The sequence below is a fragment of the Vipera ursinii genome (assembly GCF_947247035.1).
Source record: "Vipera ursinii genome assembly, chromosome: Z".
Classification (NCBI taxonomy): domain Eukaryota; kingdom Metazoa; phylum Chordata; class Lepidosauria; order Squamata; family Viperidae; genus Vipera; species Vipera ursinii.
The window spans coordinates 71,263,013-71,287,955 of NC_139517.1; the positions used below are offsets into that span (position 1 = coordinate 71,263,013).

The 24,943-nt window shown below is 38.6% G+C and overlaps 1 protein-coding gene across 3 annotated transcripts in view; it reads right to left on the reverse strand.

The window, feature by feature from the left end:
- AVL9 (AVL9 cell migration associated) overlaps positions 1–22,573 on the reverse strand; it is a 56,939-nt gene extending 34,366 nt beyond the window's left edge. For 2 of the 3 annotated variants that reach the window (XM_083377866.1, XM_083377864.1), the window contains exons 1-4: positions 22,367–22,573; positions 15,090–15,210; positions 12,912–12,997; positions 9,927–9,998 (exon numbers count right to left, since the gene is read on the reverse strand). In XM_083377866.1, the coding sequence (XP_083233992.1) occupies positions 9,927–9,998; positions 12,912–12,997; positions 15,090–15,210; positions 22,367–22,480 (393 nt within the window). In that variant the 5' untranslated portion in view covers positions 22,481–22,573. The remainder of the gene's footprint in view (positions 1–9,926; positions 9,999–12,911; positions 12,998–15,089; positions 15,211–22,366) is intronic. The other variant, XM_083377865.1, reaches the window with a different exon arrangement.
- Positions 22,574–24,943: the final 2,370 nt, after the last annotated feature.

A 24,943-nucleotide genomic window follows, 5' to 3' on the forward strand; every position in this document is an offset into this window, starting at 1 on the left:
CCGATCTCCCTCCGCCGTTTCAGAGCCAGGGGGGGGAGAGTGATGGCGAATGGCTGTGAACTGCTGGAGGGGCTTTCTTCACGCTTCACTCCATAGATCACTTGCCTGGTGGTAGCTGCCCCCTCCTCCTCTGACAACTGTCCTGTGGCTTGTGCTGTGACTGGGCAGCACAAACCTCCCCTGCCCCCTCCCTCCGCCAGCCCTCTGTCGCTGCCATTGTAGAGGACAGGGAGGGGAGTGGCTCCACGCTACGAACGATGCAGAGCGGATAAGAGCACTTGCTTGCATTGTCCCGCATCTCCCTTCTCTGTTCTGAAAATGGCAGTCCCGTTTTCTGCTGCTTCTCCTCCCGGCGCTGATGTAGAATTTGGTGCACCACCACCCAGCTCTTCTCTCTTCCTGATAGCATAACTTTACTAACCTGCTTTCCAGCTCAATTGCATTTCTCTCCTGCTGCAGGAAAACAAAGTTTGAGGGACTAAAAAAAGTTCAGTCAGACCTTCCAACTTTGCAAGATCATTTTTGGGGGGATGGATTAGCATAACAGTTGTTTGATTCCTTGCCAGCCAGTGGATCCGGCATCTGAGTCTGAGGACTCAGATGAGGAGGAGGGGCCTGAAGTGACATTAGAGTCAGAGGAGCTCCAAGACTTACTGTTGGATGAGGAGCCTGGCTCCTCTAATTGCGCTCTGGCTGAGACACAGCTGTGCTGGAAGCCTGAGTTGGACAGTGATGAGGAACAGCTGGGACAAATCCCAGATGCAGGAATGCACAGACAGGAGAAGAGAGTGGGACAGAGGAATGCAATGGGGCAGCTCCAAAGACAAAGGAGAAGGCATTAGGAAGCCTTGGCTGAATTACAAAAGGGGAAGGTATGGGAGGTGCTAGTTGCCAAAGGCAACCGTTCGTGCTGAGGATCGAGTTTCTGTGGACTGTGTTTGTTTGCCTTGGACACTGACTCAGGTCTGTGAGAATAAAAGGGATTGTTTTTTTCTTGCGGTTCCTGCCTGTTTCTTGGAAGAAGGGTTTCTCCTTGTGAATACAACAAGGACTCACGTAGGCTGGGACAGAAAGTTTGCCTTCAGCCTCCTACCCTCTACGATTGAGCAGTTACGTGTGGAGAATGGCCAGCTCTCCCAGCAGCTGGCTTTGCTGGCAGCTCAAGTTTCTGGGCTTCAAGCCTCTGCTCCTGCTGCTCCACAACCCTGACAGAAGTGTCCAGTGGCAGTGCCTGACAAATTTGATGGCATTCCGGAGATATTTCCAGCTTTTTGGGGCCAATGCCAGCTCTTTATCAGCCTGAGAGCAGCTAACTTCCCCAACGACAGTGATAAAGTGGGGTTTATGATCAGCCTCCCCTCTGGTGCTGTTCTTTGGGCCACACCCCTGCTACCTCAGCCTAGTCCGTTGTTGGATAATTAGGGGGGTTGTGACCACATGAGTCTTATGTATGAGGATCCCATTAAGACGCAGTCCACTAACCGACTCCTGAAAACTCTGAGACAGGGCCGACGCCCTTTACAGGGATATATCAGTGAGTTTCGGCTGCTTAGCCAGGATTCAGCCTGGAATGAAGCTGTAGTGATGAACACTTTCCAGGATGGCTTGTTGGAGGAGCTGTTAGACAAGCTGCCCTGTGTTGATGTTCCCCCAGACCTCAATGGGTTGATCCATCTCTGTTTGCGGATCGACACTCAGTTGCAGCAGCGTAGGAGTCGTGCCACCCCAGAGATCCGGGCAGCCCCGGTTGTGCATGAGACTCCAGTTCTGCAGGAGGAGCCTATGGAGTTAGGTGCTGCCAGATCTTGACTGGGGGGTTTGTGTTTGTACTGTGGGGACCCTGGGCATTTGGTCACCTTCTGCCCCAAGAAGCGACGAGGGTGTCAGCTACCGAGCTTGCCCTGCAAAAGCAGCCTCATATATCAGGAAATGCCCCAAGCCCGACCTAAAAAGCATTTGGGGTCAGGCTTCCTTCCTTCGGATGCTGCACTGGACCACCATGGCACATGATACTGGCGGCATGCTTGATCCTCCCTGGGAAGCCACAGGGGATTCCGTTATATGCTTTGGTAGACTCTAGGGCCACCACAAACTTTATGGACATAGCATTTGTGGCCAAACAGACTGTTCCCCAATGCCCAGTGGAACCGGCTCTGTTAGTAGAGACTATTGATGGCCGAGTGCTCCTGTCTGGGCTAATTACAGCCGCCATAAAACCATTGGGTATGACCATCAGCTTGCATGAGGAGGCTATTCGGTTTTACATAACCTCTGACCTGCATTTCCCCATGGTCTTGGGATTGGCGTGGCTGCAGACGCATGACCCACAGATTTATTGGCCCCAGAACTTGGTCACCTTTCCATGTTTTCAGTGTATGGACGACACTCGCCAAGTCTGTACCGGCAAGGTGGTGAGTCCCCCAGGGGTCTCCCTTCCCTCTGAACTGGTGATTTACACTGATATGTTCAGCGAGACTGAGGTGAGTCAATTGCCCCTGCACAAGCCATATGACTGCCCCATTGACTTAGTTCCTGATGCACCTCTCCCAGTGGGGTGTTTATATTCCATGTCAGACCCCGAGTTGGCCACGTTGCAGGACTTTCTGGACAAAAATTTGGCTCAGAGTTTTATTCGGCCCTCATCTTCACCAGTGTCTGCACCAGTGCTCTTTGTAAAAAAAGAAGTCCAGAGAATTGAGGCTTTGCTATGACTATCAAAAATTAAACGCTATTACGGTACGTAATCGATATCTGCTGCTCCTTATCCCTGAACTTCTGGAATGGCTCCAGGAGGCAAAAATCTTCACAAAATTGGACTTGAGAGAAGCCTACAATCTCGTTAGGATTTGGTTAGATGATGAGTGGAAGACAGCATTTGGCACCCAGAATGGGCACTTCGAGTATACAGTGATGCCGTTTGGGCTGACCAACGCTCTTGCAGTTTTTCAACACTTCATGAACGACATATTCTAGGATCTGTTAGATCAGATTGTTGTGAACTATTTGGACGACATTCTAATCTACTCCCCTTCGCGGGAGACGCACCATCACCATCTCTGTCAGGTTCTGCAACAGATCTGAGATCATTTGTACACCGAACTGGAGAAATGCCAATTCTACCAAATGACCATTGATTTCCTGGATCATCACATTTCTCCTGAGGGTATCCCCATGGAGCCGAATAAGGTCGAGTCTCTGCATAGCTGGCAACCCCCATGTCGCGTTAAAGATGTCCAGCGACTCCTTGAGTTTGCCAACTACTATAGAACCTTCATCCCTGGTTTTGCTTCACCCCTCACTCAACTCCTGCAGAAAAAGACTCAGTTTTAATGGGGTACCCTGAAGCAACAAGCTTTCCAGGCCTTAATGGAACCATTCATGAAGGAACCCATCTTGACACACCCTGACCCATAACGGCCATTTGTCATGGAAGTGGATGCGTCCGACATTGCCATTGGAGCGGTGTTACTCCAGGCTAATGCGCCTGGCGGGGCCCTCTTCCCTTGTGGGTACTATTCCTGGAAACTTAATCTGGCCGAGAGCAACTACACCATCTGGGAGAAGGAGCTACTGGCCATCAAAGTGGTGTTTGAGGCTTGGGGGCATCATTTGGAAGGGGCTCGGCATCTAATTGAAGTCTGGACAGACCACAAGAATCTGGAAAGTGCAGATCACCCGGAAATTGAACCAATGACAGATTCGGTGGTCTCTCTTCTTCGCTAGGTTCAATTTCCGTGTTATCTACATACCAAGCGGTCACAACCAAAGAGCGAATGCTCTGTCAAGGAAACCAGAATATTCCTGTATGGAAGACAAGCTTCTGCCCAGGACAGTTCTCCAACGCCTGAGAGACCCTGGGGAGCAGTGTCCATGGACATATTGATGGATTTGCTCGTCTTTTGGCTTCACAATGGTGTTTGTGGTGGTGGACATGCTGACCAAGATGGCACATTTCATTCCTTGCCATGGCTTGCCATCAGCCTGCACCACCATTTGTGTGTTCATCCAACAGGTTTTCCGGCTGCACAGCTTCCCTGATAGGTTGTTTCAGATAGAGGGGCTCAATTTATGGCCCGTTTCTGGAAGGAGATGATGAAGGCCCTAGATGTAAAAATCTGCCTTTCATCAGTGCATCATCCACAAATGGATGGCGGGACTGAGAAAGTAATCGGAATCCTAGAACAATACCTGCACTGTTTCGTGAATCAGCAACAGGACAATTGGGTGGACTACCTCATGGTAGCCAAGTTTGCATTTAACAACTCACAGCACACCTCCATGCATATGACACAGTTCCTGGCCAATGTGGGGTATCAACATGACGGAGACAGCGCTCCAGAGTATGAGGTTGCCAGTATTCAAGACTCCTGTTGGCTGAAAGGCCAATTTCAGTATTTGATTGAGTGGAAGGGCTATGGACCAGAGTAGTTCATCTGGGAGGATGCAACCGCCATGCATGCTCCTGCCTTGGTGACGGCATTTCCACAAACAGTTCCCTTGATGACCGCATCAGGCCCATCAGACCCAGGGGAAGGGTCCTGTGGTGCAGGATAGCGTTGTAATTCCTCACTAGCCAGTGGATCTGAGGACTCAGATGAGGAGGAGGGGCCTGGAGTGACATTAGAGTCAGAGGAAGGCTCTGAGGAGCTCCAAAACTTACAGTCGGATGAGCAGCTTGGCCCCTCTAATCGCGCTTGGGCTGAGACACAGCTGTGCTGGGAGCCTGAGTTGGACAGTGATGAGGAACAGCTGGGACAAATCCCAGATGCAGGAATACACAGACAGGAGAAGAAAGTGGGACAGAGGAATGTAATGGGGCAGCTCCAAAGGCAAAGGAGAAGGCATTAGGAAGCCACGCCTTGGCTGAGGAAGGTGTGGGAGGTGCTGGTTGCAGAAGGCAACAGTTCATTCTGAGGATCAGGTTTCTGTGGACTGTGTTTGATTGCCTTGGACATTGACTCAGGTCTGTGAGAATAAAAGGGATTTTTTTTTCTTGCAGTTCCTGCCTGTTTCTTGGAAGAGGGGTTTCTCCTTGTGAATACAACAAGGACTCACGTAGGCTGGGACAGAACAGCAGTCCGGCTCGGGAGGGGAGTGAAAGGGAAGGTTGTTGAGCAAGAAATGGCCTGGCTGGGGGAGGGGGGCTGAAGTAAATGGGTGTGGGGTCCATGGGGCAGCTCCATCCCTCCCCCACCGGCCTCACCTTGTTGTGGTGGCAATGTGACACGGCCTCTACTGCCCTATTGCGGTAGCAAGGTGGGATGGAGCGGGCGGGGTCCTAACTACGGCTTATTTTTGGGATAGAGCTCATATTAGGCCAACCCCTCAAAATCTGGGTAGGTATTATTTTTGGGGTAGGCCTTATTTTCAGGGAAACAAAGTAAGCTTCAATAATTTTTTGTACCCTAAATCAGTGCTTTTCAAACTTTTCACAGATTGTATCACTTTTAGGATGTGGCAATATTCGAGTACCACCAGTCACCTAGAAAGGTGTCAAAAACCTGATGAGCAAAAAAGGGAAAAAAGTGATAAAGTACAGGTAATCCTCAACTTACAACACTTCGCTTAGTGACTGTTTGAATTTGCAACAGCACTGAAAAAAGTGACTTATAACCATTTTTCACATTTATGACTATTGCAGCATCCCCAGGTTCACATGATTTACATTTGGATGCTTGGCAACTGATCCATATTTATGATGGTCACAATGTTTCAGGGTCATGTGATCCCCTTTTGCAAACTTCTGACAAGCAAAGTCAATGGAGAAATCAGATTCACTTAACAACCTTGTTATTAATTTAATAACTGCAGTGATTCACTTAACAAATGTGGCAAGAATTGTCATTAAATGGGATAAAACTCATTTAACAAATTTCTCACTTACTCTAGATTGGGTATACAGTTTATTGCATCTGCTCCAGAAAAGAAAAATGGTATAGTCATTTATGTGAAGAAGAATTTAACAGCTAACTTAACTGAAGCAGATAAACAAGGAAGATATATTATAATTGAACTTTTAATAGAAGGAAAGAAAATACTTTTAACTGGATTGTATGCACCTAATCAACAGCAAGGAGAATTTTATAAATTCTACATAATAAAATAATTCAGTGGGATTATAAATTGTGTATTTTAATGGGAGACTGGAATGGAGTATTGGACACACAAAAAGATAAAAAAAGGACCTTTTAAAAGCACTCCAAATCATGCTAGATTGCCTAAATTTTTTTTTACATGAAAGATGATCTGGAACTCAGAGATGTTTGGAGAGAACGAAACATGGAAGAAAGGGATTTTACTTTTTTTTCTGACAGACATCAATCTTTCTCCAGGATTGATTTTGTATTAACTACTAATGATTTTTTTTCTAGGGTTAAGAAGATCAAGTTATGTCCAACAATCTTATCAGACCACAGTCTAGTATGGATGGAATTGGGCAAGGGGAAGGGAGATAGGAGATCTTGGAGATTAAATGAAAATCTGTTTAGATATGAAGAAAATGTGGAGGAATGTAAAAAAACAAATGAATTTTTTACTATAAACATGCAGAAGGGTACTCCAATTGAAATGGTTTGGGATGCAAGTAAAGCTTATATGAGAGGAGTTTTAATATATTTGAATAATAAATATAGACGTAGATTGGAATATAAGCAAAAAGAATTAGAGGAGGAAATAAAGATGAAAGAGAGGGCTTTTATCTTGAACTCATCGAATAGGAGGTTGCAAGAAGCAATTAATTTGTTAAGAGGGCAGTTTGATATGTTGATGGAAGATCAAGTGGCAACTAACGATATGTCAAACATAATACTTTTTACAATGCTAATAAGCCAGGTAGATGGTTAGCTTATTTGTTAAGGAAAAAACAAAAGTCACGTAATATAGACAAGATAGAATATAAGGGTAAAGAAGTGTTTCAGCAAAATCTTATTAAAAAGGCTTTTGTTGAATTTTATTCTAAATTATATGCAAGGGATATAACTCAAGGTTTAGATGTAGATAGGTATTTACAAGAAGTGAATATCCCTACACTTACACAAGAACAGAAGGAAGGGATGAATCAACCGATAACTGCTGAAGAAATTATTTTAGCAATTAAACAATTAAAAGTGGGTAAGACACCTGGAACAGATGGTTTGACAGCCACTTATTATAAAAATTTACAATTAGAGTTGGTGGAACCTTTGAAAGAATTATTTAGGACAATTCAGTCTGGAAGGGAAGTGCCTCCATCATGGAGAACAGCATTTATAACGTTGATTCCAAAGGAAGATCAAGATCTTACCCAATCAAAAAATTACAGACCTATATCGCTTCTAAATACGGATTATAAGATATTTGCAAAGATCTTAGCAAATAGATTAATGAAGGTTATGCAGCAAATGATTTATAGTGATCAAACAGGATTTATAAGTGGTAGACAAATGAAAAGTAATGTGAGACATATTGTAAACCTATTAGAACAGACATGTCAAACACAAGGCCCGGGGGCCAGATCCGGCCCACTAAGTGGTTTCATGCGGCCCGCGAAGCCATCCTGGAAACAGTGAGGGAACGGCCCCCACTTCCTTGGCCCTGGCCCAGAGACCCTCCTTCTGCCAGAGACCCTCAGATCTGTCCCACTCCTGCCCAGGCCCCCATAGGCACCCTTGATGCAAACGATGTAGAGCTGGCCATGCCCACCCAGTAGGCCACGCCCACCCTGGCCATACCTATCCGGCCCTCTGAGGGCAACCGCAATGCTGATGCGGCCCTCAATGAAATTGAGTTTGACACCCCTGTATTAGAATATTTGGAAAGAAATAATCAAGTCCCTGCAGCATTGATTTTTTTGGATGCTGAAAAGGCATTTGATCAATTGAATTGGCAATTTTTATTTAAAGTTTTAGAGAAGATGGAGTTTGGTGATAAGTTTTTAGAACCTATTAGGGCAATATATCAGAAACAAACAGCCCAAATAATAATTAATGGTAGTTTAACAGAAGCTTGCAAAATTGAAAAGGGCACAAGACAGGGATATCCGTTGTCACCATTGCTGTTTGTTTTAACATTGGAAATATTATTAAGATACGTGACTTAAATAAAATAAAGGGAATTAAAATTAAAGATCAAGATTATAGATTGAGAGCGTTTGCAGATGACTTGGTTATTACATTAGGTCAACCGACTCAGTCGGTTATAGATTTAATGGAAATAATTTTGCAATATGGACAGGTTTCTGGATTTAAGGTTAATAGGCAAAAAACTAAAATTTTGTCTAAAAATATGACTACAGAACAAAAGGTAGTTTTAGAAAAATTAACAGGATTTGAAATAGCTAAAAAGATTAAATATTTGGGGGTATATCTTTCAGATTCAAATGTGAAATTATACAAAAATAATTATGAATTGTTATGGTTAAAAATACAAAAAAAATTAGATACTTGGAAAAAATTACAATTGTCTTTATTAGGAAGAATTGCAGCAGTTAAAATGAATGTTTTACCAAAATTTTTATTTTTGTTTCAAATGATACCTATACTTTAAAAAGATTCAAATTTGGAGGAATGGCAGAAAGGTTTATTAATAAATTTATTTGGGCAGGGAAAAGACTGAGAGTAAAACTTAAGATAATACAAGATATATGTGAAAGAGGTGGTCTTAAAGTGCCTAATTTTAAATTATATTATGAGGCTGCGGCTTTATTGTCAATTAGTAATTGGTTTAATTTAACAGAAGGAAGATTATTGAATATTGAGGGATGTGATTTATTATATGGTTGGCATGCATATTTATTGTATGATAAAAAGGTGGATAATATCTTTAAGACACATATATTAAGGTATGCTCTGTTGCGAGTTTGGAAAAAATACCGATACAAGTTAAATTATAAAATACCAATTTGGGCAATACCTAAACATGCGATAGAAAATATAAGTCTGGGATTTAAACATGATGTGACCACATATAAAGATATTCTCAGACTGGAAAGGAATGTATGGCAATTAAAGCCATTTAATACTTTAAAAGAAGGGAAAATAGTACAAACAATACCCTGTATTCAGCTCTGGGAAGTTGGGGGGGAGGGAGGGGATGTGGGGGGGGGAGGGAAGGAGTATATGTTTAAAATGTACTGTAAAACTTTTCAATAAAAAAATAAATTTCTCACTTAGTAATATAAATTTTGGGCTCAATTGTTGTAGCTTAAGGACTATCTGTACATCCACTTACCACACTTTTAATGGAAAAGTTGTACCTGTTTCTCTGACATTGTTTGCACTTTTCTATCCCCTTTTCTCCCTCTGCTTGTCTCAAAGAAGTTTTTCCTCTTTCCATCTCTCTGTCCCCTTCTCTTTTCCTGTTGTCTTGTTTTCTCTCCCTTTTCCACCAAAACCTCCTCCTTTTATAACTTCTCCTCTCTCCCCACACCTTCTTTTCAGTGCAACTCCAACTGACTCCTCTCCCCAAGGCTACACTCTGCTCTCAGAAAGACCAATCAGCTGGAGCTGTGCCTATTCAGCTGGAGCCCTACACTGATCCTGGGCATCAGCAGAGTCCTGGCAACAATGCAGCTCCAGTTGACTCTCCCACAGGCCTGTGTAGCACTGCCACCACTTTAACTCATCCCCACCGCTATACTTTTACTTTTTTATAGTGCTTTTTAACCCATTGTAAGTGTACCACCTGCCAGGTGCTGAAGTACCACCAGTGGTACACATACCATGGGTTGAAAAGCACTGCCCTACATCACAATATGCTAATGTTAAAAAGTATACAAGCGTATCCAGTTGTGTTGTCCTTATTTAATTGTTTATATAGAGTATTTTTCTCTGTCAAACAAACCCTCTGGAAAGGATACCTTTGATTCAGATTTCAGATTCAGATATCCAACTATTCATATCTAATATAAACATCCAAAGTGAAGTGTTATATGTTATCTTATCTCTTACCAGCTGACTTAGAACACATACACTTTTCTGTACTGTTTCTCGAGTAATGTCTGCTTGTCGTACTTTCAATGCCTTAAAGGAAGAAAAACTAAAATTAAAATCTTTTCTTTACTTATTTACATTTAAAAGCAAACAATTTTTCACCAAAATATGACATTTATTTACTAACTTTAATGATTTAGAAAAAAATTAGTTCAATAGACTAGCAATTTGACTAAAAAAAAAGATCCATTTTATAGAAAAAGAAAGACTATAATAGGGAAATATTAAAGCATAAATTAGAAAAAGTCACATCATGGGAAGCCACCATGTGACTTGTTTGGAGTTAATGTTATGCAAACCCATTGGTTTTTTGTGTTTGTCACTTCTTTGTTCATTTTATTTTCTATAAAATAAATCTATTTGAGAAGGTATTATTAATTTGGAACAATTAAAATACTTAACCACTTCCTATACAGTATACAGAATTCTGATCCTAAATTAAAACAATTCAAATTATCATGTCCATCCTTTGGATATAGATGACAGATGCAACTACAGTTGGAAACTAAAATGATTTTATAAATTACTAATTGTATTTATTTCTAATAGGACAAGGATATCAAATAGCTTACATAATAAATGAAGTAGAATTTTTCAGAAAGTAAAAATATATTCAGGTGATTTCCAGGGAAACCAAGGTGAACTTAAGATGGCTATGTGAAAGCAGAGCCAAGAACCGGATTAGCCATACTGCTCATAACAGCAATGGAGACTTTTAAAGAATGCTAAATTTGCAAACCGAACTTTCTAATCACTTGTGGAAATTGCTCAGTAACTACTTCTAAGCTATTAGTGACTTTCAGAATGACAAGTTTAAAAATCCTGCTATGAATCTGGGTGAATCCTCAATGAAAGAAAAATTTAATTATAAATTTAATAATTTAAAGAATCTGAAATAAACAGTGAAAAGCTATATAAAAAATTGATCTTAGAAGCTATCAATGGATAAAGGTCCAGATAAAATTGAACTGCTGAAACTTTTGTAATAAGATTTTGGAATTAATTATAAAATACAAACAGTTTCTTGTGTGAAATACATCCCGGTTTGGTTTTATGAGACATAACATAGATAAGCAACGTTGTGCTTTGAAAAAGTGGACTCCAGAGGGGACTAAACATTTTAGATAAAGATATATAGAACTGTAAGATGATGCAAAGCAGTATGACAATAAAAATATGAAGGAGACTTCTGAAGAATGGAATCAGAAAATAGTAGCCATAATAGCCACAATGTCAATAATGTTAACTGCTTGTATGGATAGACTATGTCTAAAAGATGTTACTGAAGAAAACTCAGATGTAGAAAAAATTTTATCTGACAAGAGAGAGATGGCTTCAAAAGTGGATTTACAACTGCCAGGCCAAGAGAAAGATTTACAAAAGTATGTTTCATTGGATCTGTAAATTTTTTCACTGAAATTGAGTGAAAATTTAAAAGAGAAATACAAATGACAAATCAAGAGAGTGATCTAGATAATCTGCTTCCTATTTTATTTACAAAAGAGGCCTGTTAAAAGTTTTGAAGAATTTTGTGAGATGGGACAAAGAAAACAAATCTCAAGAAAATATTTCAGTGAACTAAAAATTAAGACAGTGAGAAATAAAAGGAAAGAATATAGAGTCAGTTTATTTGATCAAGTTTAAAACAAGATATGTTGTTACTTGTGGCTATCCTTTATGGACTTTCTGCTGATACCAGGACTGAAAAGATGATGTTTTATAGGTTTATTTATTAATAATAATTGGGATATGGGATGAGGAGATAAATGTTTATAAATTTAGAGAGGATGAATAGTTACTAAATGTGTTTACACATGTGATGAATTATCTTGTGGTAAGATGGGTGACCAATACATTTTATAAATAAATAAATAACTGAAGATTGCAATTCACTTTACTCTTTCTTTATGATATTCATTTTCTTTTCTTCTTTTTTCTTACACTTTGTACTATTTCTCTCTATCTTCTTTTCTTTGTTAAAGCTTGGTTTGTATTAATATTTATTATCATCATCACAATTCTTAAAAAAAATTACATCAAAGTAGGAATATATTTGCAGGTACCTAAATCTGATATTTTTGAAGATAAGATAGCTGAAAAAAAATGCTTCCAGCACTTTCTAAAATATTTCTAAAAACATGTAATCATTATCCAAACTTCTTATAACCTATGGATCAAAGTTATTGGCTTTTATCCCACAGGGAATAGCCTAGTATCTCAGCATTTTTGTGATTATGTGACAAAAGACACTGTACATCTAATGCTACAATAAATAATAAGTCACACATTATGCATTTATAAATCTTAATGAGATTTTTAAGCTAAGTTCAATTTCTTCCTTGTTAGAGAAAGACAAATTAAATGTCTGAATGCAAGCTGATCTTTTAGTTACTCGTACATTTTTGCAGGAAGCCCCAAATGATCAGATACTGCTGATAAATCTGAATTCTCAAAAATACTGGTTTAGCATTTAAACAACCATGCAGATGTTCAATATCAAATGAACATGTAAAAACCAGTATATATAGTATAGTCCTCAACTTATAACTGGTCTTTTAACAACCAGTTGAATTTACAGTAGATTTTTAAAAATCTACTTACGACTCATTGTTGAAATTATGACTACTCCCTCCCCACAGTCACATGATCACATCTCAGTTACATAGCAACTTGCTTGCATTTATGGCCAGTTGTAGTATTCAAGAGTCAGGTGACTACAATTTATGACTTTTTACCATTTTGTGGCAAATGATTGGAAAATGTAGGATTTGCTCAATGGCCTCATGATTTAACACCATAGTGACTCACTTTACAACAATGATAAAAAAATGAGTCTGGTTACATACTATATAGCACTTCAATAGGGACTTAGGACTAAAATTCCAGGCTCCACTGTGCTTGTAAGTTTCACTACAAATGTTCACCTAACTTTAGAATAATTACCTTAGCTTCAATTTGCCTATAACAAGAGACCCCATATATTGTGCTTCGATCACTACTTCTTGGTGGCAAATGGAAAAAGACTGTGTCTAAAAAGGAAAAGAAGAGATTGTTTTGCTATCTCTTTTAAGCATCACATTGAGACGTAGTTTCTTCAGTACTATAATTTTTCAAATAATCCTAAGGACCAAATTTCAAATTAATGTAACATAATCAGGGAAAAATGCAATGTTTTGGTTTGATAATAGAAATGTGCATATAACTATTCTGAACAGCCCAAACAGTTTTGCTATTCTAAAAAAGTTGTGATTTTAATCATACAGAGGTAGTTCGTTTTGGGGGTTTCTTTTGATGGTGGTAAAGAGCATTCCAGCAAAGAGGCCTCATCCTGTTAAAAGTTTCTATATCTGCAGCATTATTCCATTCAGGTGAGCTGCTTCTTTAGAACTGTCTGGTTAGCTTGAATCAATATACAAAAGTTCAGCACGTCCAATGTTTTTGACACTCGGATTCCCTTAAGGCTACTCATTCATGATCCTGCTGAAAAGAATAGAAAGTTTCTACTTTTTTCCAATAGGTTGCTACCTAAATTATAATTATGCAGTAGCTTCACATATCACAAAGGCATTAATATGGTCTGTAGATTTTGATTTAGCATGATTTGTGAATCCAACTATTGTGATTTGTAAACCATAATTAATTGTTTAGAATAATATATGAACCCAATCAATACTGAATTACGGTAGGCTTAGCTATGGTATCAATTTAGATAACCAATAACAAAGAATTTGACCATTGCATATGTTAAACATATACTATCAAATCTGACATTTAAAAACTTGCTTTCAAGATTCTAATTCCAAATTTGAGACAAAATAATCTTAAGGAATATATCAGAGGTGTCAAATTGCCGGTCCGCGGGCTGGACACGTCATGCGGAAGCCGCACCCACCCTATTGCCGGCAATGGCAAAACCATCCTGATACGTTGCTCGACGTCACGTGATGTCGCAAGTTTGTCTGGTATATACGATACAGGAAACATTAAAGTATCTAGGTCTTTCTCAAGACTTGTGGTCCTGCATAAAAAGCTTTTCCAGCTGTTTCCATATGCATTCAAACGTCTAAGTTGCTTTCTTTCTTCCTCCAAATTGCAACATTCCTAGTTCATTTGCTTTATACAGCCTTTCAAGAGCTAGACAGGTATATGCTATTGGATAAAAAGTGGGTAAAGGTGCTTCAAATCCAATGAGCATACCTTCTCTGACCCTGTCAGTAGTTTCTTAAAGGAATCAGGCTGTTTCACAATAGCCAGGGAACTCAGGAAATGCAAATTTTGCTGAGTCTCCATAATTACTGTGCAAGCCTTGAAAGATACAGAATTTTAAGATACAGAAAGTACCCAGGCCTGATCCAAAGCACCTTTGCTTCTTTCAGATTGAAATACTGCATATCTTTAGTAGACAGCATGTTGGGAATTATGAAAATATTTTGCTACTGGCTATTTTCACAGCTTAAACCAATTTTATTATATTTTAAGCTGCCCCATTATGCAATTAATTAATATTACCAAAATATATTAAGCAAAGAGGGTGAGTGGCAGCCTCATATAGAGATGAACTGCCTCTCAGCAACCAAGCAATTGGTTCTGAAAGCATATCTTTTTTCTTGTACTAAAACTATGCACTAATTATTGGAATAGTAGTAGAATAATTGGTAACCGTGGACTGATTTCAGTCTGTGTTATTTAGGAATTGTTGATATTAAGCAAGTCTTGTACATGGTTTGCCTAAAGCACATTCATTCTGCTTTGCAGAACCATTGCAAACCATAAACGCCAGATATATAAATGTATTTTTTTTTAAAAAAATATATTGAAGCCCAAATCTGTTTTACTTCATATTACTTGAATTATAGTTCTAGGAACTTTCTTCTTCCACCTGCAACATTTAAAAATGTTTATACAGTCACCTTTCCTTTTCTAGCAAAAGGAAGGGAAGTTTTCTTTGTGGCTGGAAAACACACAGTATGATTTTTAGAAAAAGATTTGCTTGCCAGCTAGTATATATAAAAAAGTCTAGTTTGGCCCAGCTATGTTGAGAGCATCAAATTCTTTTTGCCCAGTATCAGATTCCAGATTATTTAGGCATTTGTAGGAAAGGAGCATTATGTGGACTCTTACCTTCTTGATAGTTATGAGCACCATCTGGCAATGCAAGAAAAGGCAGGTATTTCCATTCCTCTGGCAAACTATTACTATCATGACTTTCTCCAGGAATTAGAGAAGGATAGGAGAATTCAATCTGAAAGCAGATATAAATACACACATATTACATGAGTTTATGTGCAAGAATACACGAGAACTTCACCAAATTTATACTCAGTCATCAGGTATCCAAATATAAAACTGATAAATAATTCTACTATTACTTCAAACAAGAGGTGTAGAGATAAGGGAATCCCAAGCAGCATATGAAATTTAGCAAAAACTTCAGATTAAAAAAGTAAGGCTGATTTCTAAGATAATCAAACAACGATCAGCAAGCACCTAGAGACTAACAAAGTCATTACTAAAAGCCAACATGGGTTTGTCAAAAACAGATCATGCCAGACAAATCTTATTGCATTTTTTGACCAAGTGACAAAATTAGTGGATTTACTTGGACTTCAGTAAGGCATTTGATAAAGTAGATCACAACCTACTACTTGATAAGATAGAAAAATGTGGGTTAGACAGCATCACCACCAGATGGCTGACCACCTGTACTCAGCCTGTGGTCCTCAATGGAACCGCATCTACATGGAGGGAAGTGTGTAATGGGGTGCCCCAGTGCTCCTCAACATCTTCATCAATGATTTAGACGAGGGGATAGATGGGGAACTCATCAAATTTGCATATGACACCAAGCTGGCAGGAATAGCGAATAATCCAGAAGATAGGTTTAAGATACAGGAGGATCTGGATAGACTTGAACACTGGGCGTTATCTAACAAAATGAAATGCAATGGTGAAGAATGTAAGGTTCTACATTTAGGCAAGAAAAACCAAATGTACAGGTATAGTATAGGGGGTACCTTGCTTAATAGTAGTGACTGTGAGAGGGATCTTGGAGTCCTAGTGGACAATCACTTAAATATGAGCCAGCAGTGTGCTGCAGCTGCCAAATAAGCCAACACAGTGCTTGGCTGCATTAACAGAGGGATAGAATCAGGATCATGTGAAGTGTTAATACCACTTTACAATGCCTTGGTAAGGCCACACTTGGAATACTGCATCCAGTTTTGGTCACCACGACGTAAAAAAAGATGTTGAGTACAGAGAAGAGCAACAAAGATGATTAGGGGACTGGAGGCTAAAACATATAAGGAACGAGTACTGGAATTGGGTATGTCTAGTTTAATGAAGAGAAGGACAAGGGGGGACATGATAGCAGTGATCCAATATCTCAGGGGCTGCCACAAAGTAGAGGGAGTCAAGCTATTCTCCAAAGCGCCCAAAAGCAGGACAAGAAGCAATGGATGGAAAGTAATCAAGGACAGAAGCAACCTAGAACTAAGGAGATACCTCCTGACTGTTAGAACAATTAACCAGTGGAACAAACTGTCTCCAGAAGCTGTGAATGCTCCAACACTGGAAGTTTTTAAGAAGCGACTGGACAGCCATTTGTCCGAAATGGTATAGGGTTTCCTGCCTGAGCAGGGGGTTGGACTAGATGACCTCCAAGGTACCTTCCAATTATTATTATCATCATCATCATCATCATCATCATCATTATTATTATTATTATTATTATTATTATTATTATTATTCCACATAGAGAATGAATAAACAGATCAGCAGGTTAATAAACCCAACCAAAGTGACCTTTCATAAGAGCCTAAAGACCTTGCTCTACCAGTTAGCTTGGGGCCCCAGTGTAGGGGTTGACCAATTAACAATAGATCCCACCTGCATCCAGTCCTGCCCCCCATCTGTAATTGTATCATAGCTTTTGCTGGTATTAATTTATTTACTGTGGGCATATATATCTTTTATGATTGTAAGCCACCCGGAGTTATCCTGTGGAAAATGGATGGCCAATAAATTTTATAAATAAATAATTATTCAAATTAATAAGAGTAAATTATCTCTCAAAAAATAAAAAATGTATCATTTGCCTAACACCATCTATGCAGCATCATCTATAATGACAAGATATTCTCTCCTTAGTTTCATTCTTCCAAGAGTGTAAAACACAGCTGAACAAATATGATACAAAGCTCCACATTTTTGCTCACATCACCATTTCCTCCCATAAGAATGCTAAATAAATCCTGATCAGTGCTTGCAATTCCACACAATAGCAGAACATAGACATATCTAAAAGATGTATTTTACCCAGTATACTGAAACAATAACAGGCAAGCACTGCACCTTTTTAAGGTGTGTCCAAAATTCCAGTTCTGTAAAATCTTACATACAATTTGTGTACATATACAAATATCTTCATTAGATTCCAATTCAGCATGTGTCTGTTCAAAAACTTCAGTAAAAAATGCCTCCATTTAAACAGTAAACATTATAAAGTTAATTAAGATGAAATTAAATCTGCCTCAGATTGTCACCCATAAAATTATTTATCTCTGCACAGATGTTGTTTAGAACGATTAATCCAATGATTCAGCACTTCAACAAATATATAGCTAGCATACTTTATTTAAAGCAGAAATAAAACATTGTTTCTCTATTTTTTCCTCAAGAAATATTTGACAAAAGAACAATCCAGGTGAATTATGCCAAGGGTCACCTTAATCTTACATTTACTAATTTTGCATGTGCCCAGATGTTTCCAGGATTCTCATAAACAGAAAATATCACATTTCTCTACCTTACAATTGTTACTTGGCAACTGCCCTCCATCTAGAACACATATTTCCAACCCCCGCCCCATTTGGAACCAGGCTGCACAAGTGGTGGTGGTATGCCTAGCTTCACCTGAGTGAGTGGGGGAACAAATGGGCACACGTGCACAACTCCACTTGTGTGAACTTTGGGTGCTTGCACTCAAAGCTCCATTTGTGGAAGCGGTGGTCGCTTGCGCCTGCCACTCGCACAAATGGAGCTGTGCGCATGATCACGCATGCCTGCCACTCATACAGAACCATTCCCTCCCCTGCTGTGCTAATCCACCAAACGATTGGGGATTGCTGATCTAGAAGGAACACTAAATTTCCAAGACAGTAATTCTTGACACAGTTGTGCCTACAATGAATTTATCAAATTAATTGTAAAGCCATCCATATTATTTGCTACTATTCACTTCTTAGATGATATGCTACAAATGCTTTTTCTATTTTAAATCTTCTTCCAAACATCTTATGAATGGATCTTGATTCTAATGTTTTTAAAAAGGGGAGAAAACTGTCCATGGCATACCTAATTTTGTTTTATAAATCTTGATTATTTCAACTGCCTTTTTCAAAGCTAAAGAGTTTAAGACATGCTTTTAACTCATTAATCATTGTGATTACTCTCTTATGCACTTTCAACTCTATTTTATTCTTTATTAAATGAGAATCATGTAAATAAGAACTGAAGTCAATATTTCAGATGTGGTTGTACCACAGATTTACACAAATTACCAATTATAAAGCTGGCAGTTTTATTTTCAATCCCTTTCTTAATTATTTCCATAATGGAATCTGCCTCTTTTCATGGCTGTTGAAGTAGGAGAAGATTGTGCCAATGTTTGGTATCACATAGAGAGGACTATAAGCTATATTTAAACGACAAATTTTCTCTTTTTGCTATAAGAGCACTTTCACATTTGAATTATTTCAGAATTTTGACATGAGGACTAAGTGATTTGTTCCTGGATAATTTCTCCAAAGAGCTTAGAATATCTTCTCTTGGTACAATGGAATTATTTATCTATAAATACATCTGCTGCTCTCTCTAATAAGTCTAGCTTCTTGAAAATACATAAATAATGTAAAAACAACCCTAAATGTGAAATACATCTAAAACTTCACTGTACTGTAATATGGAAGGGACCTGTCTCAATTCCAACAATATATTCCATCATGTGAAACCACTGCAGATGATGGGGGGAAAGGGGGAAGACAATATGCACTTATCCCCATTGAGGATATGCAGGACAGTATTTAAGTAGGCCATCCTGCAAGTAGGTTGGGTTTAATCTTATATACTTTATATATCAAAATAACAGCACTTAGAAAGCAACCTGTAGCTAATGTAACTATTCTCAAAAAGGGAGATACAGTTTCTCCGGAAGGTATGGAGTTATTGCATTCAGCTCTTCTCCCAGCACCAATCCAGTAGACTGAAGAAATCCAGTCCTGCTATTATTACCAGCACATATATCACTACAGCAGTGATAGCAAATCTTTTAGAGAACAAGTGCCCAAACTGCAACCTAAAACCCACTTATGTATTGTTGTGTGCCAGGTGGGCGTGGCCCATTGGGTGGGCATGGTCCATTGGCTGGGCGTGGCTGCAGTGGTAAAAGCAGACTGGGTGGAACTAAAAAGTTCAATCAATTCCAACTTCGCAATTGATTGATTGAACCTTTTTTTTCCACATGGTGGCAGAGGCCTAAAGTGAAAAGGTTTTATAAAACCCAGCTAAAGGCATAGGACTGGGGCAACGGCACACGTGCCCAAAGAGAGGACTTTGTGTGCCACCAATGGCACGCGTGCCATAGGTTGACCACCACAGCACTACAGTTTGTGATCTCTTCCATTAAATTGGGGCACAACTGGTTAATCAACTGATAAAAGGCTTCTCCTGATACTATTTGGTTGACTAATATCTATGCTAAATCCAGGAGAATGCCTACATTGTTCTTTAAAGAGAATGCAACCCTATCTAATACAGGCATATTACCAAATCCTGGAGTTCAGTCCCAGGAATGAGCAACAATACACACACATACACACACACACATTCTAGCTGGCATAACAGGAATTATTCAGGTACCAGAATGATGCTAAATAAATTGTACAAATAACTTTAGACCTAGAGAAAATTAAATCATATTTGAAAAACCAAGTATTTTATATTTTTCTTTGTTTTAGCTCTCTTGTTGAAGAAAAACTCTAAATATTTAAGAAGTGATGGATTTGAAGTAAAAGGAAAAAGCACAAAAAGCTGTTTTTTGTGCATTTGGAAAAACAGATGCCCAGATTAAGGCAATTGACTCAGTGGGTTAGGACGCTGAGCTTGTCGATCAGAAGGTCGGCAGTTTGGCGGGTCGAATCCCGAGTGCCGCGTAACAGTCAGCTCCTGTTACTCGTCCCAGCTTCTGCCAACCTAGCAGTTCGAAAGCACGTAAAAATGCAAGTAGAAAAATAGGGACCACTACGGTGGGAAGGTAACAGTGTTCCGTGCGCCTCTTGCGTCTAGTCATGCTGGCCACATGACCACGGAGACATCCTCGGACAAGCGCTGGCTCTTCGGCTTTGAAACGGAGATGAACACCGGCCCCTAGAGTCGGAAACAACTAGCACGCATGTGCGGGGGAAACTTTACCTTTACCTTAATACACTTAACCTACATTTTTTTATAAAAGAACATAATCAACCTTTTTTAAAAATAAAAATATGCCCCATTGCAGACTATTTTTATATTAATCAGTTTCAGATAACTATCTATTTAGACAAAATGGATAGCTTATGATCAAATATGAAACTGGTAATTTTTCATCTTCAACCAAGACAAGGTTAACTCACCATATCAAGCTATTTGGATTTTACTTTCTAGTGAACAGTCAGTAATGATGAGGACTGCTGCCTTAAATTGATTTCATTTTCTTAAATTATTTCAACTACGTTGTCCATTCACTTTTTAGCTTCAATGTGAATATTTAAGCTGATTTTTAAGTATTATTTGATAATACTTAAAAAATGTTGTGGTCTTCTCTTTAACCATATCTGAAAATGAGCATTTTGGTCTTTGCTAACTCAGAAAACATTATGTTATTATTCCTATTTCTTCAAGATGTTAATGTATTGTATAAAACGAAGTACAGATGTAGTCTTATAATGCCAGTTTCACTTTAAAAACAAAATTATCAATATTTTTGTTTGAATAGAATTGAACCCAACTTGATGTAATTTTTGAGCACCTGATGAACACAACATATGTTTCCAGTACAAATGGTATGCATGACTACTGAAAAGCAAATTTGCTTTATATAAAGTGCAGTATTATATTTAACTTATGGATATTCTTTTAGGGATCACAGCCTTAAGTAGTAAATTTGTTCCCTGCTCTTCTAGGAGAAATTTCTAACATATCAGGAGTTTCTGTCATTTCATCTTACGGTAGTCCTCAACTTACAACAATTGAGCCCCAATTTTCTGTTGCTAAGCAAGACAGATGTTAAGTGAGTTTTGCCCCATTTTACAACTTTTCTTGGCACAGTTGTTAAAGGAATCACTGAAGTGATTAAGTCAGTAACACGGCTGTTAAGTGAATCTGGCTTCCCCATAGATTTTGCTTGTCAGGTCACAAAAAATGTCTGAATTTTGATCACATGACCATACAAGTCTACAATTGTATACAATTTATTTAATCAAAGCTAATAATTTCAGTAACAGGAGATCCTCAGTCACTAAATTATACATGATTTTTTTGTAGTTCATGTGGAATAATAGCCCTTTATTTTATACCTTTTCTCATAAAAATGCCCTGATGTAGCTGTACAGTATATAAAGACAACACAAACTTATTTAATGCCATTCTGACAAGTTTGTATCTTTAGATTTTGTGTCATTTCAGTATAATACATATAATTAGGTTCCATTCCATTCAACTTCTTACTAACAATATTTACAAATTAAGATCACAATTGTAAAATAATTAAGATTACAATCTAGGCATCTTTCCCCATACAGTTGGATTTGCATGGAATAGAAGTTCTGTAAGGATAAAAGTATAATAGAAATGCTAAGTGACTTGAAGCCTCACAGTATCTGGCCATCTGAATAAGTAAATGATATATTCCTACAGTGAAGCTATATATGGCTGTGCACACACAGATTTTCACTCACATTTAGAGAAATGTGCATATGCTATTTTTTGAAGATATGCCGTCATAATGCGTACAGTAATACGGAAATAGGAAAATGGGTTCATTGTTTAATAGTAAAGAACACTCCATAATGCGTTAATACTATAATTCAGAATAACCACTATTAGCATACTGGCTGACACTAACGGGAATTGAAGTCTCAGTCACCGAAAGGGTTAGGGTTTAGCTTTAGAAAGGCTGGGCAAATGGAAATAAATGAAAAGACCATGTATTTTATATTTAGAAGATGAGTGACAGGAAACCTGGATGTCCGAGCACTAGAAGAGATGTAATACGGAAGGAAGTATGGCTGGAAAGCGGAAGAAGCACGAAAGACCGAGAGGGTCAGTCAAGGAAGCAGCCAGTCGAGCTGGCAGCCGCTCACCTGGCAGCCCTTCTTGTGATGGAAGCCGACCACCACGATATGTAGCACTGGACCCCTAGGGCAGCCGCCAGTTCGAGGACAGAGATCGGGATTCCCTTTGGCCCTTCGCTCCATTGGGGAGCCGATACCTGACCGCCTTGCGGCAGGAGGCCGTTTACTGCGGGGCCAGGAGCGCTTCCTTTTGCCGACAGCGTGAAACTGGTCGCCCGTCAGAACTTGCAGTTTGGCTATCACTGAGCATGCTCCCGGATTCCGAGCACGCTCAGTAGCGCCTGTGGAAATAGCGTCGCTTCTCGACTCTGCGGACTGGTCTCGGGTAGCAACAGAAGACGAAGGAACGGGCGGTCGACAGCTCGGATAGACTTTCGTGGAGTAGAGAGTGAAAAATAACTCACAAGCGGTCGGGGAGATCTTCAAAAGAAGGGCTTATGCTACAAGGATTAGTTCCAAAGGGGTGGGTTATTTTGAGACATAGACGTGCTAGAATGAGCCTTGACTGTAGGAATAAAATGACTGCCTGAAAAAATAAGTTATTACAGGAAGGAGTTTCTTTACCCTTATCTCAGGTTGGTTCCTCTTGGCAACCATTGAGCAGTGTTTTGTTCTTAAAGGAGCAGAATCTGACTCTGGCCATTCTACCCTGAATAGAATACCTTGTAAGGTTCAACGGTGTGCATTCGTTCACAACATTGACAGTGCTATATTTTCCCAATGTAGCTTAAATTTCAGTCTAATAATATGAATGAAATACCGACAACTAGCTTAAATACTATATAATTAGGAAAATAATCCAGTATATTATCAATAGCCTTACATCAATTATCAAAAAGTAAGCAAATAATTTATTAATAATCATAGTACATATTTAAGTAAAAAAAACTACAACAAAAGTTACTTGAAAAAGGTGCAGGCTTAGTCTAAACTATCTCTTTAAAAAATAGTATCAAACCACATTGTATCAGAAGCCAATCTTAGGACAAACATAGATTGCTATATACTTTCAATATTTATCAGTACCATAATATGATTAGGATTACTCAACTATTTGTTTATATTTCACTAGTTTTCACAACTGTCGCCTTGTAGGGGAGTTGGGTGGTATAGAAATTTAATACATGAATATTGCTCCAATTTTAAATAAATGAAAAAATGCTGCTAGCCTTTAAGAAAACAACTGTGAACAGCACATAAATACCGAATAGTAGTAACCAAGATTATATATCAAAATATTGGTTATCTGAGAAAACCTATGTGGTTGCTAGGAGTTGACCAACTTAATGTGCTTGCTCATGGTTAATTCAACAACTATGATTTCTTTAGTGAACCAAATTTCTTTGTTAAAACTCTGAACCAAAAATCATTCTTACAAGCTGGATTTGTTCAACATTGTAGGCTAAAATATGACTGGTAAATTTGCAGCCCATTGTGTAATTGAGGCATGGAAAAATATTCTTAACAAATTATACATTTCTATGTCTATTAATGTATATAGGTAGCTGTTTTAAGGAAAATTGTAAAATAATTCTTCCATATATTAGGATATTTATGTCTATACCATTTAGATATACATGAGGCTTTAATGTTTTGGGAATGAATCATAATTCAGGCTACATGAGATGATGACTAACATAAATCCATTAATCTCTTAAATTCATTTGTACTACTTGTGAAAATCCATTGTGCTTTGTATTGATGCAGGAGCAACAACTATATTTTTTCCTTGAGTCAGTATTTCCTGAGTTTTGTATTTCAGCATTTCATTGTTTCTGTTGAAAATTAGGAAGGATTCCTGTTGAAAATGATTTAAGTTATTTCATTTATGCAGATAAGAGCAACTCTAAAAAAATAGTTTTGAAGATGGGAACTTGGAATTATTGGCTGTAACTTGAGAAAAATTACTTTGGAACAAATCTTTTAGAGGACTGTTTGCTGCTCCTTAAACTTGCTGAGGTGCTAAGAGAGAATTGAATACAAATACTTTTTCACTGATTTCCTTTTAATGCAGAGTCTTTTCCTCTTGCTTCTCATAAGGCAAAATGATGGAGCTGGAATATTTGGTATTTGTCAGATGAAAAATAGGCACAATTATATGAAAGAACAAAATCTGGTGGAACAAATTTATTATACTCTTATTAAATCTGGGAGTTAATTAGACTATTTTTGTAACATTTTCAGCATTTTTCTTTAAAGCATTTCTGTTCTGAAGTCAAAAAACAATTATCTTTCAAGTACCGGTACAGTCATACAATTTAAGTGACAAAAAGAGTCTCGCCAGGAAGAAGAGAGAGAAAAAAAGCAAGCTTAAAAAAAACCTATGCGAGGTATAAATAGATTAGGCAGAATGATGTAAATGCTTCAAAAAGAAGATGCTAGAAGGGCACAGTGACTGAACTTGGGCAAGTATTACCCATTTGTGAAAAACCCCCTGCAAAATAGTCCAATTAACTCCGCAAAACTTTCTTTTAAGCCAAAATTTACACAGAATGACATTCTAGCGAGCAGTAGTCACTATCCTGACATTAGAATATGTCTCGAAATCACACTTCTACAGCGTGGTCTATAAAATAAACGTAGTTG